This window comes from Pezoporus occidentalis, unplaced genomic scaffold (assembly GCF_034315485.1).
Source record: "Pezoporus occidentalis ecotype Australia unplaced genomic scaffold, CSIRO_AGI_Poc_V1 ctg27, whole genome shotgun sequence".
NCBI lineage: Eukaryota > Metazoa > Chordata > Aves > Psittaciformes > Psittacidae > Pezoporus > Pezoporus occidentalis.
This window is the reverse complement of record NW_026914611.1, coordinates 8,490,651-8,510,917: the sequence shown is the minus strand read 5'-3', so window position 1 is coordinate 8,510,917 and position 20,267 is coordinate 8,490,651. Positions and strand designations below refer to the sequence as shown.

Below are 20,267 nucleotides of genomic sequence, written 5' to 3'. Positions count from 1 at the left end.
TAAAACACAACACTGATACTGAAAAGAATTATGTGCAGTAAAGCCATTATTTAACTGTATGTTCACTGTGTCCATCCTTTTATTTCCCAAAGCATATCTAACTATCCATTAAAATCTTTTAGCTCATTATCTGTAATAAAAAGCAACTATTAGCCTAATGGCACCAGACTCACCACATAGTGCAGTGAAAAAATGAAAAAAAAAAAAATCCCACCAAACCTCTTTGTTTATAAGTGCATTCTCATGCTGTTAAATAGAAATGCAACTCTTTGAATTTAAGAATGTCAGAAAACTTTATAACTGTGCAAATTACAGCACAGTAATCTGTCTGCTACTGCTGCATCATGATAATTTCTAGATGTTTTTTGGTAGCAAACGAAACAGCTTTTACGCTATATGACAACATTTTCAGTAAGTTAAAATACTTTGTAGATGAAGACTGAATGTAAAAAAACAAATCTCTGGGAAATAAATAACACTGCTATTCCTAGGCCCTCTGCGAAGAGATTTCATACTTTCAGAACTTCACAAAGTTTACTGACTTTTAGAAACAGTGAGCTGAAAGATTTTAATAAATGCATGCTTCTGTAAAAATAAACTTTCTATTCTTTCCCACCTGAAGGAAATGAATAAAGGAAGGTGTCTCATTCAGATAACTGCATAAAGTGATAATAGGGTGGTTGTTTTTAATGTTGGGAATTTAATAAGTATCAGAATATTACAGCTTGTATTGACCAAGGTTTTACAAAGTGAAATTATGTTTCTGTAAAAACCATGTCAAATGTGAAATTGAATTTTATATCTTGGGTCTTGTTGTCTAATTTTTAGTTTTGTTTAGTTGTCAGTCTGCCTGTATCTTGGATCCAGAGTTGTTTTCAGAGCTTGAATAAAACTTGTAGGCGTCGTCACTGGGATACATACAGGAAGGATGTAACTGGTGGAAACAGTTGCTTTACTTACTTTTAAAATCATGATTCTTTGTAATAATGTAACTTGTAAATGTCAGGTTTCTCCCTTTCTAAACATTTGAACAAGGAGTAGAATTGAAGTCATAGTGTAAGTGATATTTCATGTCTGAGGAATTTTTTGTGCCTAAGTATGAAAATAATAGGCCCTTTGTTCAAATTTCTAAAGCATCTCAATACAAACTACAAGAATGTGGATTTATGTGTATTGCTTGGGTGGGAGGAGAGGAGGATGCTCCGTTGAATAGTGACATGCAAATGTAGTAAAATACAAGAGATATACCCTGATCTGTAATAGCTGTATATGATCATTGTCAAGCTTTAGTCAGTCATTAGATATTATCTCATTTTCAGTGTTCCTAAATAGTTCTAAATTCAGTTACTCTGTGGTAGTGTGACTATGTGGGGGCACAATCATGTGTGTGTCCAGGCAGATGTCCATATTATATGGGGTAATTTTCGTTCCATAGCTTTCTTTTAAGTTAGATGTGAAAAATAGATTCCAATATGTTAGTTACACATGAAGAATACAAAATCATTTTCTCTAGAATAGTAGTGAATTGAACAAGAATAGTTTTTTATTATGTGGTTGGGAAAAGCACTCCTAAATCAGTCTTTTAACTCATTGGAAATGAGTGTTCCTTTACGCTTACATCCTGCGCAAAACTTCTAGCTCTAGTAATAATGCAGAGTAATCCATATTACCTCTTTGTTTGTTTGTTTTAAATTATTTATGTGAAGAAAAAAAAAATTGAACTCTGTGGAATTCTGTCCATTGACTACAGTTTTTACTTGTTCTTTAAAGGAGGTGTGAAGTTTTATTATAAATACCATGTCCTCTGTACTCAACACATTTCTAAAAATACTTGTCATCTTTTGGTATCTTTAATGTTGTTGAAACCATGAGCTAACTTAAGGATTTCAGGCTACCCAAAGATGATTTTTATGAAGAAGGATTTTTCTTTTAATTTCTTTAAGGAAAAGAACACTTTGAGTAAAAGAGAATATTTTTCAAACAGCTGCTGTTTGCTTCCAAATGCCAGTTGTTCCTCTTTGTCACTAGAGAGGTGAAGATGTAGCTGGATTGAAACCACAAATAAAGTAAATGGGAGGAGGAAGAGGTGGACGCAGAGAGAACACACACACACGCGCACACACACACACAAAAAAAACAAGGAACAATAAGTATACAGAAAGAATGTATAAATCCAAAGAAACTGGTGGTTATGGGTATGCGTGCGTAGTTCAGCCAGGGAAGCAAGGAAGTGCAGAAGAAAGTGGCCAGGTGTCATTATGAAAGAATATATAGTTTCTTCTGTTCTTTTCTTGGTCTGTACAAGACCAAGGTCATGCTTGTCATTGATTTAGTAATGCCAGGTTGACTGTAAAACTAAAATACATACACAATCAAGACCAAATTTTTATGAAGCAGCTAGGGCACATTTGTCAGTCTGGTTCTTAAATATTAATGTTAGGGAATATAAATGGCATATCCTGCTTCAGTACAGCTTATAATATGTTTTTAAAATTATTTAAATACAGTATGGAGCTAGAAGCAATACAATGTTTTTACTAAATATGGAGTTATTGCATGCTATTCTACAGAGCACAAATAATTATTTGGGTCTTCAGCTGCATATGCGTACATGATTATATTCCTTCAATTCTTAGTGTTTTGTATTTTTACAATGGTGGACTTATGATTGACTTTAGATTCTTATAACATTGCTAAATTACCAACACACATTTTTAGCTGTAACTCCATTCTACTGCAATTCTTATTTTAAGATTATTATGTGTGTGTATAACCTGTACATTTATATCTATATACACATATATGTGAACATCAGACATTTACTGTTTAAACTGCTATTTAATGCTTCTATTGTTGAAATTAGTACTTAATATATTTTATGATCTTTTGCAAATTATGTTAGAATAATTATATGCACTTATGAATTCTTTTTCTATATTGAGTACTAACTTCTCTCAGACTTTTTACGTCTTAATTTTCCCCTAGTTTGGCAAGTCTTTTGGAAATAAGAAACATCTAAATTAGTATATTCAGCACTTACACTTCATTTGGAATTTCTGTAGGCTATGGCCATTCAGATGCAGATGTTCTTCACCAGTCTTTACTTGAAGCAAATATTGCCACTGAAGTTTGCCTTACAATTCTGGATACTCTGTCATTATTCACAATGGCTTTTAAGGTTTGTTCTTCTCTTACTGTTAATATCTCCCATAATTATCTTTTAGGAAAAAACTCAAATATTTTTAAAATTATAATTATATTTTATAGTCTAGTAATACAGCATTGTATTTTTAGCACTTCTAGCATTGTGCTTCATTATTGTGTCATGTAAAAGCTGTTACCCTTTTGCAGCAAATGTTTTGGCTTCAGTTACTCATTGCACACAGGCTTCTTACTGATCAGCAGTAATCTCTGTAGAACTTTGACCTCCTGCAAGCATTTGTATCTTCATACACAGAGCTTGAAACTGTACTGAGTTCCGGTCTGCAAGTCAACATTATCAGAATGTTTTTTAAAGGAGGACTGCCTCCTTCAGTTTTTTAATCTTGGTCATACTGTGCAGATTGTTTATTGTTGTTGTTACCACTTCTATTAAATACTTTCTTCTTTTGGATGATCTGTATGTTCTTAGAATAGTATAAATGTATCACTGTACAAAACTACATTCTCTCTTTCAATTTAAAGAATCAACTACTGACTGATCATGGGCATAATCCACTGATGAAGAAAGTATTTGATGTATACCTATGCTTCCTTCAAAAGAATCAGTCTGAAACAGCACTGAAAAATGTCTTCATTGCATTAAGGGCACTTATTTTTAAGGTAGGAAGTTTAAAAATAGTTAATCTTCAAATATTTATCCATTTCTTTAGTCAACAGTACTTTATGCAAAAAATTAAGAACTAAAATACCAAATTAGTATTGGTTATTGAGGACTGATCTGATCCCAGCAGTGTCCTTTGAATTGCTGTAAAAGTTGTATTGTCTTGCAAACTACTATGTCTATTTTTTCCACAGTTTGGGAATATTAATATATTTGTATTTTTTCTTGATATCCTTATAAAGAACTGAAGCTAGTTTTAATAAATAATTTCTTTTCTACTTTTTCCTCAGTTTCCTTCTACATTTTATGAAGGTAGAGCTGATATGTGTTCTGCACTGTGCTATGAAATTCTGAAATACTGTAATTCCAAACTGAGTTCGATTCGTACTGAAGCATCACAGCTACTGTACTTCTTAATGAGAAATAATTTTGATTACACAGGGAAGAAGTCTTTTGTTAGGACACATCTGCAAGTTAGTATACTTCTTTTATTTTTCTCTTTTGTTTTTAAATATTATATTTGTGGATGTGCAGATGCAAAGCCCTGTCCAATAAAGACATAAAAGAAATTATTTTGTGTTCAAGACTGATACTATTCTAAGAGTAAAAAGATGGCAATAAAAGCATGTTCAGTACAAGGAAATACAAACAATTTCATGGCCCTATGTTTCATAGGAAATAATTTTTATTTGTCCGTAGCAGATGTTCTGTTTTGTAGATGTTAATTGTTAACTGGCATACCCTGTTGCATCTGAAAAAGGAAAAGAATGCAGTCACAATCAAGTTAAAGTCTAAAATAAATCAAATACATAGAAAATTGTGTCTTCTGGCAAAGCTGGAAACAATAGTTTTCTAGTTTTATGACCTCTGGCTAGTTCACTTGGCAGTCAGTCTTTAGAGAAGAGAATGCATGTGCATTAAATTTACACAAGCCTGTTTTTTCTTGCCTATGTTATGGTACAAGTAACTTTGGAAAAAAAAAAAAAACAAACAAAACAAATATAATTGACCTGAAGGGAGTCATCTTTCAATTAAAATTCCAGTTCATTTGCATTTACTTCATAGGTGCATCACAAGGTATTTTGTTAAATACGCACTAACAAGATACTTGTTTATGTCAAGGTCATTATTTCAGTAAGCCAGTTGATTGCGGATGTTGTTGGAATTGGAGGAACTAGATTTCAGCAGTCCCTTTCCATCATCAACAATTGTGCCAATAATGACAGAATTATAAAGGTCTGGTTTTATTCTTCTTTCCATACTGTAAAAGGATGCTTGAAAACTCCATCATAGCATCTTTTGCAATTATGTTTCAACTTTTTATTATTCAAATAATAGAAAAAGATAGTAATTAACCTGACTTCTCTGTGTTTTAGCACACTACATTCCCCTCTGACGTTAAGGATTTAACAAAACGTATTCGTACAGTACTGATGGCTACAGCTCAGATGAAGGAGCATGAGAATGATCCAGAAATGCTTGTAGACCTCCAGTACAGTTTGGCAAAGTCTTATGCTAGTACACCTGAACTAAGGAAGACATGGTTAGACAGCATGGCAAGGATCCATGTTAAAAATGGAGATCTGTCAGAGGTAAGAGAAAAAGTCACACTAGTTTTAGCTTTGTAAAAGCTTCAGCTTATCTTTCTTGAAATTGAATGTACTGTATGTAGTTGTTAGTGTGTAATATAATAACCACTTTTAATAATTTTTTAATTGTTAGTAGATTAGTTTGTGTGGCTGATAAGTTTATGTCACACTGTTTAGTAATATAAAGTATAAGTTTAACAACTGTAGCTGACACAGTGCTAAACCAGGAACGCTCAATGCAAATCATGGAAGACACAGACCTTCTACTTAGAAATATCTTTGTTATCAGTTGCTGAAACACTTAAAGCCACTCTTTGAATTTCTCTCCAGTTGCCTTTCAGAATCAGCTTGATTCTGTCCCAGTTTATTAAAAAACTCCTTGTGCTCTTAAAATTGAGAAATCACAATTTTTTTTGTTTGGAAAAAAGTTATCTGATTTCACTGTGCTGTTAAAATATTTCTTTCTAGCAAAAACAAGAGTTGGGAGTGGGGATTTTTATGTCTTGATGTAAATATTTTGTCAGCATACAGAATGCATTTTGTCTCTTTCTGAAACTTTGCTCCATCTGAAAGTAGATCAAGTTACAAGACATCACTGAATTTCGTAAACATGTCTGTTAAACTTAGAATCATGTAACTGAGTAAATATCTTCAAGAAATAGTAGCTGCTATCTTACTCATGTCTTAGTACTAGAATTCTTTTCTAGTATTTTTTATCCAAAATACTCTGTTACTAGCTTGTATTTTGAAGGAAGCAACTTCCATTCTCTCAGAAGAAAAGCTCTTGTAGTCCTTTTCCTTTTCAGGTCTGGTTTGTTGCTTGTTTGCTTTTCGTTGTTTTTTTTTCTTTTAAATTTGACTCTCTGACTGCAACTAGGTGAGGACCACTGGAAATCACCAAGCCCAACCCCATAGAAAGTATGAATTAGAGAGAATTTCTAACATGCACTTACCTTTTCCCTTCACCTCCATTTTCTGAAATTCTGCAACCTCCATATGTAAACTGTTCAACTGAGAATTACAGTTAGAATTAACACTTTGCTGTAAGCCTAAAACTTTTTAGTAAAGGAAGAATCTTGAATCTTTATTTTTTGTCCTTTCTGCGGAGAAAAATGATCAATATCAATTTCATGAAGCATCTCAAATACTTGAAAACTGTGCTGTCCCTCTTCTCTTTCTTGTGTTTTCTGGACTACGGCAACCAAATTCCTTCAAATTCCATTCGCTGGTGAAACTTCTCCTTTTTTTTCTCTTGCTGCTTTCAAATGGTAATTCATGATCCATGGTCATTCAGGTTGTGTAGTGCTGTCCATGCTACACAATGCTCTGGTAAAGAGTGAGTGCTCTTGCACAGGTACTGTTTTGCATAAATGAGGTGGAGAATTCTTAAACCAGTCATAGGACATCTCCTGCAAAGCAGCAAAAAGGAAAACCAAAGAAATTATCTCAGCCTGTGGCTCTTACATACCTTAGGTTTAGTACTTCCATTATAATTGTAACTTACAAGATTGTTACGTATTTCTGTTTTAGGCAGCAATGTGCTATGTCCACGTAGCAGCACTGGTTGCAGAATACCTCACACGAAAAGGTATGATTTTGAAATCTTCCTATAATGTTCATATTTTTTTCAATATAGTTTAGGATAAGCAATAGTTTCCCTGAGAAAGTTGTAGGCATTTTATTGCTATGAAGGAAAAAATTCTGACCTAACCAGATAGTATACTCATGTATTTAAGAGTATACTTGCATATCTAAGAGGCAACATTTCAGATAAAGGGGAAGTAAAATTTTTAGGAAAGGAAAAAAACCCGCTAATTTTACACCAGAGCTGTGAACAGCTGAAGTCAGACCCTTGCCCAAGCAAACTCACCAGTGAATATTCTTGTTCCACAAATAATCTCTCACTGCATTTAGGAAAATCTGTCATTGCCAGAGAAGTCAAATTCATAGAAATTTTTAAATGCTGAGTCAGTGATAATAGTGTCATATAAAAGTTACTTCTTCCCAGTAATATAGAGAGTCAGACTTCTACCTTTGGTATTTCCAGGAGCAAGAAAAATACATTTGAGGTAGTCATTCAATAAAACCTTTGGTGGTCAGACTCACATTTGAGCAGAAAGGATCTTTTTAGGAATGAGCTAGGAAACAAACATGTGTTTTTATAGTATTTAAATGTTACAAAAATACTGAAAATAAGTGTGAAATAAATATGTGCTTTTGTCGTATTTACTGGTTGCTCTTGAGGCTTTAATTAATACGTGTAATGTTAAGTATTTTTAAATATGTCTTCTGCTTTATCCAGCATCACAAAATGGCCTAACATTATCCTGCTGGAGAAAAAATAACTTACCTGTTTTGCTTTTTCTATGACAGGGATGTTTAGGCAAGGTTGTACTGCTTTCAGAGTAATCACGCCTAATATTGATGAAGAGGCTTCAATGATGGAGGATGTTGGAATGCAAGATGTTCACTTCAATGAAGTAAGTAAGCATAAGAGTGTTAGAAGTGATGCACATTGACGTTTTTTCCAAGTTTTGTGTTTCAATCTGGAGGCTGGCTAATGTGATGGATATTACCATTATTTTCTTAGCTGTTCTTCTAATCCTAAAACTGAAATAAAATACTTCTGTGAGATGTCTTGGCTTTAGAGAATTTATTATATATATTTATATTAAATAAAGCACTAGTGCATCATGTCAACACCACTACTGGAGTAAAAGTAAGCAAAATCTTCAAACTTAAACAGGGGATATTTAGGCTAGATATAAGGAAGAAATTCTTTACTGTGACAGTGGTGAGGTACTGGAACAGGTTGCCCAAGGAAGTTGTGGCTGCCCCATCCCTGGCAGTGTTCCAGGCCAGGTTGGATGGGGCCTTGAGCAACCTTGTCTAGTGTGAGGTGTCCCTGCCTATGGCAGGGGGGTTGGAACTAAATGATCTTTAAGGTCCTTTCCAACCCAAACCATTTGTGATTCTGTAATTTCAAAAATAAGATTATAAGCTAGTTGACAGGATGGACACTAATGTGGCTTATTAGCATATTAGCAAGATGGGTTTTTTTGTTTGTTTGGGTGTTTTGGTTTTTTTGGGGTTGGTTTGTTTTGGTTTTTTTTTTTCTCCCTAAACTGACTTTGATTTAGAATGTTACTACACCAGCAGTCATGAAAATGTGTTTAGTGGTTTGTTATTGCTTTCTGGTTTCCTTAAGCAAATCCGCCATAACAATGGAAATAGTTTAACCGACACCAGACTTACATCAGTGTTGATTTTTTTCTGGCTTAAGTTTCTCTCCTTGTGTCTTCAGTGATCCATCTGTGCTCTACAGTAAATTTTACTATTAAGAAGCCTATGTAAAAAGAAAATGAATAATCCTTTTCCTGAAGAGCTATATCTGCACTATGTATTAGGATAGGTGGTAGAGGGAGGGACAGACTGCCTGTTTATATATACATATATATATAATATATATATATATTTTGTTTTAGTTTGTATACGGCGAAGGTGTATGACTATTATTTGACTCTGCAAATTGTGGCTATGCTAACAGATTTAGGAGGAACAGATGAAAAACTTAGGGATTTCAGCCTGGGTTTAGGCCTAGTGTACCTGTGTTTTACTCCTAAGTTATGGTTGTGCTTTGCCCTGTAGTTTTGAGGCAAAATTTGTTGACTTGCCTTTTTCTGGGAAGGCAGGAATTGAAATTAACTTGAAATGATGAAATTCAGTGGTTTTGCTTTCCAGGGACACTCAATACCAGATTGCTTTGTTTGTTTGTTTTAATTTATGTGCTGTAGTCTTTAAACCACTGATTTTCCTGATCCAGCATGAAATTTATCATGTTACTCAAAATGAAATGTAAGCTGCTGGAAGTGAGCCAAGAGTTGGGTTACTAGTGACTACTGCTGATGGAAACTTTAGGTAGAAATGCTTGTCAGTATCTACCTGACAAGCTATTTGACAGATGTAAATTCTTTTTATTTTTTAAATTGAAAAATTTAAAAAAATATTCTTTTTCTCATTAGTCAGTGCCTGCAAAAAGAATATACTGCTTTTTCTGAGACATTGAACGCCACACAAATTTATTTCCATTTCTCAGTATTTCTATGGAATGGAATTAAGCCAAGAGTGAAATTACAAGTCTGTGGAGCCTGCAAAAGCATCAAACCTCGCCAAATTTAGTTTTTCTCTGCATGCAACCCTTTTTAAACTTAACCATGTAGTACTCTGACTCACTGAGTATTGAAAAAAGTTACTGTTTCTCAGATAACTTCCTACAGTTTCCCCCAAGAAGAGTAATAATAGGGAAGAACTGTGTGGTTTTTAGTAGACTAAAAATCATGGATAAATTTGGGTGAGTAGTATTTTACAAAAGTACTTCAGAGCAGGTAGTCTAGTTGTTTCATGAATAGAAACATGTTCATATATGGATTGTTTCCTCAGTGTGTTCTTATGTGAGCAAAACTGTACTAGTCTAAAAAAAGAGAAAATCTTTTTTTTTTTTTTTAAAGTTACTGCGTGCATTTCAGTTAAAGTTGTTTGCCCAGACGGTCTTTTGAGCAACACAACTCAAATTCTTCTTGCAATACTAAAAAAAAAAAAAAACAACAAACTTCTGAGTGTTAGAAATAGGAAGGTAAAAGGCTGGAATAGGGTATCCTTTCCGTGCTAGACTTTGCTGTAAGCATTCCATCAGTGAGAGATCTGGGCTATGGCTAACAGGCCTGTGGCAGGTGCCAGTTTCCATGCAAATGAAGGTTGGAAACAATTAAATTCATTTTTTTGGGTTTTTTTCCCCAAATAAGTTATGCCAGAATACAGCTACATCACAGATACTGAGTCAATTTCTACCTCCCTGTTTTGGGTTTCTGTTTGTTTTTTTGGTTTTTTTTTTTTGGCCTCTTATTTAGCTATGACTTTCCATGGGAGGATTTTCTCTAACTTGCAGATTGGTATAAATGAAAGCACTTCAAAGGTCACATGATATTGTAAATGATCAACATCCAGTGTAATTCAATATATCAAAGCATTTTATGAAAAGCAGAAATAGGTACTTACCCAAACACATAAGATGCCTGAAGTATGGTGGTTACAAATGAAACTCTGATTGGGTATATGGGGAAAAAACCCTTTTCCCGTGAGAACAGATAAACACTGAGAAAAGCGACCAAGAAGTGTTGTGTCCTTTTCCTCCCTCCTATCATCTCTTCACACATCTTTTGCTTTTTATGTATTTTTCCTGTATGCAAGCAAAATTCTGCTGCTTTGCTGTATTTGGATTCCCTCTGGTGTCTGAGTTAAGACTCTTGACATAAAACAGTGTTTGTGGATAGTCTTGAGGGCCAGCAGTGACACTGGTCTTTCTGTTGTCACCACCTAATCATTGAGGGTGGTGATATTGGGGAGTCTATACAGCCCAATGATGACTGGGGGAAAGGAAGAGATGTTTTGGGAACCATTGCAGCACATGGATAAGGGTAGCATTTTTCAGTCTCTTTTTGCAGTCAGTATTAAAGTAGACTTTTCTTAGTGATCTCTTCATGCTATCTCAGTCCCCTGCCAAAGAGAGGAGGGCAATAGAATAGCACTGGATCCCTTCTAAGGATAAAATGTTATTTCCAGCTTCTGGCTTCACCACTACAATGCAAGAATGGAAGCAGAAGGTCTCAAGGAATAGAAATGTCATATCTTCTGACACTCCTCAGTCTCAGACTTGGATTCTCTTGGAGGTTCTTGGAGCTTCAGACATGATTGAAGAGGACAGATTTATGATAGGGTTTGTGGAAGCAAATGAGCTTCTTCACAGAAATTCTTTTGCACTCAAACCATGACCAAGTATATGATAGCTTTCTCACAGGAGCTATAAGCTTTCCCATGGTATCTGTAAAATTGTTTGTTGTAAATGAGTTAATGGACTTAGCCAAGTAATTTCAGATTTATGAAAACCAGAGCAAACTATTGTTATCTTAGTTTTGTTGTGCTGACTGAAACAGAAGAAATCAAATGCATGGAAAATAAAGAATTATGACAAACTGAAGGGACTTTATAGTTACAATGTAACTGCTCTAATGCAGAATTCCTGCTTCCATTCTAACATACCGAAAATCATAGTTCTTATTTAATCTTAAATGACTATTTTTTGGAAATAAGGATATTAGACTCAAACCTGACAAATCCAAGGTGGTTTCTTGCTTGTGATTCTGTTTTGAGCCTTTCAGGACTTTTTTGCTTCTCTCACTTTATAGTTTAATTCTGGACCAAGTGTTCCAGATTCCACAGTTACATCTTAGTAGCTACTCTGAATACAGATTTGGTATTGTATCCTTTTGTTTTATCGTTAATGTCATTTGATAGTTTCCTTCAGAACTGTTAGTCAAGCGTTTGTATAGCTATCTTTTTAAAATAATGTTCTTTGTGCAAAACCCAAAAAAAACAAAAAAAAACAAAAAACAAACCACAACCCAAGGAAACAAACTTTGAGGAAAAAAAAACACAAAAACCAAAACCCAAAAACAAAACAAAACAAAAAACAAACAAAAACAAATAAACAAAAACAAAACAAAACAACCAACCTGTTACAAAGTAAGACAGGGGTCTCAAGTTAAGACCCAGGGTCCTCACACAGGTGTCATTTGTAGACCTAAGAGGTCAGAAGTATCTACACAAAAAATGCTGTTTGTGGTAAATACAAAGAATATGAATGCAGACTCAGACCATTCTGTTTTGTTTTGAGGCAAGATCTCCCTTTTCATTGGAAAGAACGTTAGTTATAATTATTTGCTGTGCTTTGCGTGAGTACTCAGACTTTTTCAAATGTGTATCCAAATCTAGGATGTGCTGATGGAATTGTTGGAGCAGTGTGCTGATGGACTCTGGAAGGCAGAACGCTACGAACTCATTGCTGACATATATAAACTTATAATTCCTATTTATGAAAAACGGAGAGATTTTGAGGTAGTAAATTCATCATAAGTATATTCAAGTGAGAAAAAAAAAGTCCTGATTTTTCTCATCTTACCTGCATGACGCATTGGACATCACAGAATGAAAATATTTAAATTGTAAATGAAATATGAACATGTTGAAATTTTTGTTTTAATTTTAAATAATTTATTTTTTTTCCTTAAATAATTAAAAATCAATAGTGTATTATTCCACACAAGTTCTATGTTATTGTATATATTATTATATATTAATTTGTATTATTCTATACAGTAGGTTTGTATGCAAAACTTATTACTACTGTTCAATGAAATAATGGTTTTAGTTATTATTAACTACAAGGACGTAAGTTATTGTTGTTTTAAGATAGGAAAGTTCTAGTTTATTCCTTTACCCCATGACTGTTTCTTATTTTTAGAGGCTTGCTCATTTATATGACACTCTTCATCGAGCATACAGTAAAGTAACAGAAGTTATGCATACAGGCAGGAGACTGCTGGGAACTTATTTCAGGGTAGCATTCTTTGGACAGGTGAGTTTTGTTTAAGTTTCATTTGTAAAATAAATTCTTACTGGGTAGAGCAGACAACGTTTACTATTTCATCATCTGTATTGACACCATGACATAAAAAGTACAAGAAATGTGTTCTGCAAGAAATAATTAAACACCATCTTTAATTCATTTTAAAACATGCATCAATACCAGTACAGTTCCTTTCTTATTTTTCTCAGTAAAGTTTTTGCCTTTTTTTCCTTTTTTTTTTTTTCTTTGATTTACTACCTTAAGGCAGCGGTAAGTTTTCTATAATGTCAGTTCTTAGCAATGTATTGATTTAATGTCTGTAGTGCTACAGTGTGGTTTGCAAGGCTGCTTCTTAGATTGGTATGCATTAATGGCCATTGCGATTCAAAAAACAACATCAAGTTCCATTAGAGAACAAATCACTCTTTTTCTATGCATCAGTATTGCATGCTTCGAACAAAAGTTCTGGCTCTGTATTGAACAGCTTCACATCCTCTAGTATGTGTCTAGAATGCATATGTATGGTACCACGCAGTATCAAGTATTACACTTTCTACATGCATAGCCCAGTTGCTTATTGTTCAGCTGAGCATGGAGAATTGTAAAATGCTCTAAGCAGTATAACTTTACATGTATTCTGTTGTTTTTTATAACTTTATAGCAATACCAGTTTACAGACAGTGAAACAGATGTTGAGGTAATTACAGTAACTGCTTAAAAAGCAAGCAATGCAGTAAAAACTACTGCATTTCACTTTAGTTTGATGTGGGTATTTTTGTCAATCTAGCCTGTGTTTATACATGATATGTTGTGCTTTTCTATTTTGTCTGTTCTGTTTATGACAAAAATATTTGTTTTCTGGTTTCAAACATGAACTCTGACATGGCTTGTTGTTTTAAACCAATGACCTGTTTCACTTCCCATGTACTCTATTTTGCTTTTAGTTACGGTTTTAAAACAAATGCTTTATGTAATAAAAATAAAGAAGTATATGCCAATCTAGTACAACATAAAATTAAGATAATTACAATTAAATTTCATTTTATATAATTTTTAATTACTACATAAAGAAAATTTTTGGAGTATTTTTATGTTAGCTATTGCCAAAATACTCACTTGTGAATCAGATAGTCCTGTTAGGCAACAAGATTTCTGTTTTGGCAAGTGAAACAGTGCTGAAAATTCACTTTTGAATAAAAGTGAAGAAAATTTATCTCGAAGGCTTGGCACACCATAAAATTACAACAAAAATTTAAAATTTTAACTGTGTTTCCATTATCTTTCACTCATTCTGTAGTAGACAAGTACATTTTTCTGTTTGTTGTTTTGTCTGGGGTTTTATCCTCTTAGGAAACCTTTTTTTACTTAGATTTTAATTTCTCTTTATTTATGTTTGCTTGAATTCTGATGTTAAATGTTTATATTTGCTTTGAACCACACACATTATGTTCATCTTAATCATTGTGCTATGTGTTTTTTTCCCAAGATTTTGATTACTTTGTTTTTTACAGGGATTCTTTGAGGATGAAGATGGAAAGGAATATATCTACAAAGAGCCCAAACTCACGCCTCTTTCAGAAATTTCCCAAAGACTTCAAAAACTCTACTCTGACAAATTTGGATCTGAAAATGTCAAAATGATTCAGGATTCTGGCAAAGTATGATCTTTATTCACTCTAAAAAATTATAATACATTACTTCACTAATCCACTTGAAATACTGTGGGTTCACTATCTGTTATTTGACACATAAATATATGTGTTTAAAAACTCTACTGGTTGAAGGACATGAGAGAACCATTATCTCATAATATGTTTACTTTTAAGAACAAACAAAAAGCTTTATTACCATAGTGTTACCTCTCAAAATAATAATTGCATCTTGGAACAAATTTGGATTATGATCATATTCTGTGTTACCTTTATTTCTTGCCAGTTCATGCACAGTCATTCTTTGGAAGTTTTTTCCCTTTTTTGCCCCTCAACAGCAGTGTCCAAACTTTCTTCTGAAGTCAGAAACAGGCACCTCTTCTGAGGAAAGTAGCAAAAGTAAATAACATTTTAATTCTGTATCAGTTGTTCTTATCCTTTGCTGTCTGTGAGCCTGTTCAATTTTATAAATGCTTAAGCTGTAGAAAAAATACGCTCACACAGAGTCATGTGGTTAAATCTATATTTGTCATAGGAAATGCTTTCCCTTGTAATTGAAGGCTCCAAAACTGGTGAACTGAAGAGGGCTACAGTGTCCTGTATGCTGAGAAGAGCAAATACTGCACAAGATGCATTCATGTATTCCTTTTGTTCCCTTTGCCAGGCAATTTTTATCTTTTAGTTGGCTTCAGACTTTATGGTGATCTTTTCTTATAATTTCCTGTCTTCTGTTCCTCGATTCCACCAGTAAGATCACGAAGTTCTGAGCTTCTTGACCTGAAAGTGCAGCAATGGTGGGCTTTTCAGTACTGGAACTTTAAAAGAGGAGGAGGATGTAGGCAAGGGCTAGATTTCATGCTGTGGATGGCGAGGGATTTATATTGCAATACCAGTTTTTCACAGGTCTTTCAGTTTACTGATTTTTTTACAGTGCATCTGTCAAAATCACCTCTTAAGTTCCAATCTAATCAACTTAAAAAAAAAAAACCTGATTAAAAAATAATTAAGCAGCATGTTTCAATATAAAAAGGATAACAGCAGGGAGACCTTAGCTGTGTTCCCACTTTACTCCAGGGCTTACCTGATGACTTCATGTGTGTATTATTATTCACTATGAGGTGGTGAGGCACTGGAGCAGGTTGCCCAGAGAAGTTGTGGCTGTCCCATCCCTGGCAGCGTTCAAGGCTAGGCTGGATGGGGCTTCAAGCAACCTGGTCTTGTGGATGGTGTCCCTGCCCATGGCAGGGGCATTGGATGATCCCTATGATCACTTCCAACCCAAACCATTCCATCAGCCTATTTGTATTGTTTTTCCCACTTAGTTTATACAAGTGAAATAGCTCAGAGACAGGCAGAGATAATGTGAATGTTTGACATGGGACTAAAATGGTAGGCAACAACTTTCAGAAAGATGCACAGGTTTAGGGTGCCTTCTTTATCCCATGGCTGGGGGAATTCACAAAATAAAAAAAAATCCTTAGTCCATTTAGGCACCCTGTTTGGTGAAAACTTAGGAGGCCTTATCTGTTGGTACTGGAGACAGTTGCTCCTTTTACCAAATAAAAGATCTAGTTCATGAGGCCCTCACCCATCCAGTCCTAGAAGCAAAATGAACTGAATAGTGAAGCCTTCAATTTGCTCTGCTCTCACCACTGTATTCTTTGGGACCTTCACAGGGTGTCAGAATTGAGACAGGCAGGTTGGGAGCAGTGCCTTCTGGAGGTGGTATCTGAACTATATATGATGTATGGTTTTATTTTTAATTATTAATTTTTTTTATCACTAGCAATTTTACATCTCCAGTCTACAATTGTATCAGCTTTATGGAAGACAAGATATTTATTTATGAGTTTTCTCTACCTGTGCCTTCCGGTATTAATCATGGGTATAAGTTGGTAACACGTTTTTGTTTGTGGTTCTGCATACAGCAGTTATCAATGAGTATTTAAATAAAATAACTAAAAAAACCCCACAGTATATTGTAAAACTTCATTTTATGTTCCTTCCTTCTGAATAGTTAGAAACTGAGAGTAGATAAGCCCTGTGAGAGCATTCATGTTTCTTGTGTTTTCAATAATGTGTTGAGACCAAATTTAATTTCCAAAAGTTGTGTAACTTCAATTAAATGCACTTCATTCACAATTTCAGCTATTTGATTATTTTTTGTTACCATTTTTAAAGGTAAATCCTAAGGATTTAGATTCAAAATATGCATATATTCAAGTTACACATGTAATTCCATACTTCGAAGAAAAAGAGCTGCAAGAAAGAAAAACAGATTTTGAAAGGACTCATAACATTCGTCGCTTTATGTTTGAGATGCCTTTCACTCAAGCTGGTAAAAGACAAGGGGGAGTAGAAGAACAGTGTAAAAGACGGACTATTTTAACAGGTACTGATTGAATGCAAATTTCCTTTAAAAGTAAACTTATTTTGGGGGGAGGGTTATACTTAATCCTTGATATTAATTTTTTCTATATGTTGTGTATTTTGTCAGAAAAAATCCTTTAGTAGATTTCACACGACTGTTGGAGGTGACAGTTGCAAAGTATACTAAAATACTGTTAGACAAAACAACCTTTTAAAATCAGTAGTTATTAGCAGTAATGTTGGTGATACTTCTTTGCTTTAATCCATGTAAAGCTATGCATATTTACATTTTCAATATTTTGTTTCCCTGTACATTTGGTAGTATTTCTGTTATATAATATGTTATTAAATTGGGCAACTGATTACTTCAAAATGAGAATTTAGCATAAAATTCTATCAAAACACACCTTATTGAAATACTTTAACTGTATGAAACTTTTTTCCATCCATAGCTATACATTGTTTCCCATATGTGAAGAAGCGCATTCCAGTAATGTACCAGCACCACACTGATTTAAACCCAATTGAAGTAGCCATTGATGAAATGAGTAAAAAAGTTGCAGAACTGAGGCAGCTTTGCTCTTCAGCTGAAGTAGATATGATCAAATTGCAGCTGAAGCTACAAGGAAGTGTCAGTGTTCAGGTAAGTCCATATGCTTTGCCATCCAGCTTGAAATTCCACTTGCTTCTGTCCTTAAACAAGTGTATAAGTAGCGTTTTATCATTTGTTTCTATTCCGTATATTCAAGAATGTCCTAGATTAGAAATATCATCATTGTTTGCAGCTATTTTCAGAATAGAAAAAGCAACAAAAGTGTTTCAGGTAAATATTGATCATGGACAACTACATGAAAGGGTTAAGATTCATCCCTGGAATTTATGGTGGTCTGAGTCACACCAGGTTTTGGTTTATAGTTGAAACTACTATATGAGAATGAATGAGCACATTTTGCCTAGGTCTTTCACAGTAGGTTCAACACGGTCATTACTTCTTTTGTATTTTGGTAAGATCCCTATGGAGGTGAAGAAGTGACAAAATATCGGAGTGGGGTATTAGCAGAAAATCTCACTGTCAGACATTTTTGTTTTGCCTAAGGCTAGCAAGAACTGAATGTGTTAAAAAGAAAAATCAATCAAAAAACATAAAGATTCAGCAAAATAAAGTATATGAAGCGGTTGTAGCATATACAAATCAGTATGGTAAGAGTCTTAATTAACAAGTGGTAGGACAAGAGGTAATGGCCCCAAGCTGTGCCAGGGGCAGTTTAGACTGGATATTAGAAAAAATTTCTTCACTGAAAAGGTGCTCAGGCATTGGAACAGACTGCCTAGGGCAGTGGTGGAATCACTGTTGCTGGAAGTGTTCAACACCCATGCAGATGAGGGCATCAGTGGCATGGTTTAATGCTGTTACATTCCAACTCCAGCAGTTATCTTCTGAAATAAGTCTAGCTTTTTTGAAATCCATGTGTTCTCCTAAGACAAACAAATTAGACACCTGTAGTAGGTCTTATTGCTAAGACAAAATGTCAGAGAACTGACTTTATTTTGTAATTCTTCTTTTTAGGTTAATGCTGGTCCATTAGCGTATGCAAGAGCTTTCTTAGATGATACAAACACCAAAAGATACCCAGACAATAAAGTAAAGCTACTAAAGGAAGTTTTTAGGTATGTTCTTTGGGAGGGGGAATGACTTTATCAAGACTTAAAGAATTACTTTAACACTTTAGTATTCTGACTGCCTTAAAAACATGCTGTAAGCTAGTATTTTGAATTAACCTTTTGGATTTTATATTTCTGATTGAGATCCTCTTTTATTATCTAAACCAGGCAATTTGTTGAAGCTTGTGGGCACGCTCTGGGTGTAAATGAACGACTTATAAAGGAAGATCAATTGGAATATCAAGAAGAAATGAAGGCCAACTACAGAGAAATGGCGAAAGAACTTTCTGAAATAATGCATGAACAAGTATGTGCTGAAATTAATTTTACATACCAGCATTTAAAATGTAGCTGTAATGTGAACCAACTGGTAAAAGCATATACAATGCTTTATGCAAAAGGGTCGTTTCAGGTTTTTTGTATTTTTTTCTAGTGGGGTATAAGCATATCATGGAATTGTGGAACTTAATTTTTTTTTCTGTTGGTGAATTTTCTGCAGATGTTTGATTAAGAAAGTAATTCTGGTTGGCACCAGCCTTTTTCTTTATAGGAGAGGAAGACCACAGTAAAGACAAAACATTTAATGACATGAATATATATGTCATCTACATTTCATATGTGTAGTTACAGGGGTCTCTATTGAGTGACCCAAAGACCTTAGTCTATACTTCCTGGTAACTAAGGGGGATTTAATCTGCAAAGAGCCCTTTTTCTTTATATTTTGGAGGTATGAGCATTTACTTCTGCAACAGAGAGTTAACTATCTTTCAGGAGGTATTCCAACATGTTTCACTATAGGCAAGCTGGACATATAGGAGAAGGAAAAACAGAACTCTTATGGAGTGAGATGTAGGACCTTGCATCTGGGATCTATGGTAGAAATGTTTCCTGACTTCAAAGGCAAAGAAATTATTTCCAGGAGGACAGGAAGAGCTGAAGATTCATGCTTGATCCCTGCCTTCTTGATGTTTTTATTTATCTCAATCACTTCAGGTTCCTTTTCTTTCCTCCACTCTTATTTGTATAATATTTTTCCCAGAGCTGTAGAGCGGCTCATGATTCTTAACTGTCAAACCTTGTATTTCTTGCCTACAAGAAATATCATGTGGTGTTATTGGGGTATATTTTTTTTTTCCAAATTAGATTGATTGCTCCTCTCATGGCTCAGAATCATGAGGCTATTCGCTGAAATCTGTAAAAGTGTTACCTTTATGTGCTTGCCTGTTGCTGTATTTGGAAAAATAGCTTCTCACAATGCTTGTTCTAATGTCATTGAAGAAACTATTAGCTGTCTTATAAGAGCATGGGTTGTGAATAACTGCAAAATTTTTGTTATGGAAAATACAGAAAAGAATCTAAATGGTTTTTTTTTCTTTTTTTCCTCCTCTGCTGCTTGCCAATATGATCAGATGGGATGGTAATTAGTTTTGTTTATTTCTGCTTTTAGTTTGTCTGAGCTTTGTAATATTCCTTTTTCCCCAGAATTTCTAATCTTAGCATCAGTAAACTTATAGCTGTTAAGAATTAAGTCTTTTTTGGTACTCTGGTAGGTTTTCATACGAAATGCTGAAATCATACCTCTAAGTTTAAAAAAAAGGAGGGGCAAAAACCAAGCTTGTTGTCATTGTTGAAACTCTTGAAAGTTAACACAAGAAATGAGAGAAGCTATCCAAGCTTCCTCTGCAGAGGACAGTATAATACCTAAATTAGAA

General features: G+C 34.3%; 1 protein-coding gene across 19 annotated transcripts in view; it reads left to right on the top strand.

Annotated features, from left to right (window-relative positions):
• DOCK9 (dedicator of cytokinesis 9) overlaps positions 1-20,267 on the top strand; it is a 112,990-nt gene that overhangs the window by 91,291 nt on the left and 1,432 nt on the right. For 14 of the 19 annotated variants that reach the window (XM_062624658.1, XM_062624656.1, XM_062624651.1 and 11 more), the window contains 14 exons: positions 3,063-3,178; positions 3,685-3,822; positions 4,114-4,296; positions 4,946-5,059; positions 5,200-5,415; positions 6,943-7,000; positions 7,786-7,892; positions 12,241-12,363; positions 12,770-12,883; positions 14,386-14,532; positions 16,705-16,915; positions 17,346-17,536; positions 18,461-18,561; positions 18,724-18,862. In XM_062624658.1, coding sequence (XP_062480642.1) covers positions 3,063-3,178; positions 3,685-3,822; positions 4,114-4,296; positions 4,946-5,059; positions 5,200-5,415; positions 6,943-7,000; positions 7,786-7,892; positions 12,241-12,363; positions 12,770-12,883; positions 14,386-14,532; positions 16,705-16,915; positions 17,346-17,536; positions 18,461-18,561; positions 18,724-18,862 — 1,958 coding nt within the window. Of the gene's footprint in view, positions 1-3,062; positions 3,179-3,684; positions 3,823-4,113; positions 4,297-4,945; positions 5,060-5,199; positions 5,416-6,942; positions 7,001-7,785; positions 7,893-12,240; positions 12,364-12,769; positions 12,884-13,138; positions 13,145-13,535; positions 13,572-14,385; positions 14,533-16,704; positions 16,916-17,345; positions 17,537-18,460; positions 18,562-18,723; positions 18,863-20,267 lie in introns of all 19 variants that reach the window. The other 5 variants (XM_062624661.1, XM_062624662.1, XM_062624660.1 and 2 more) reach the window with 3 other exon arrangements.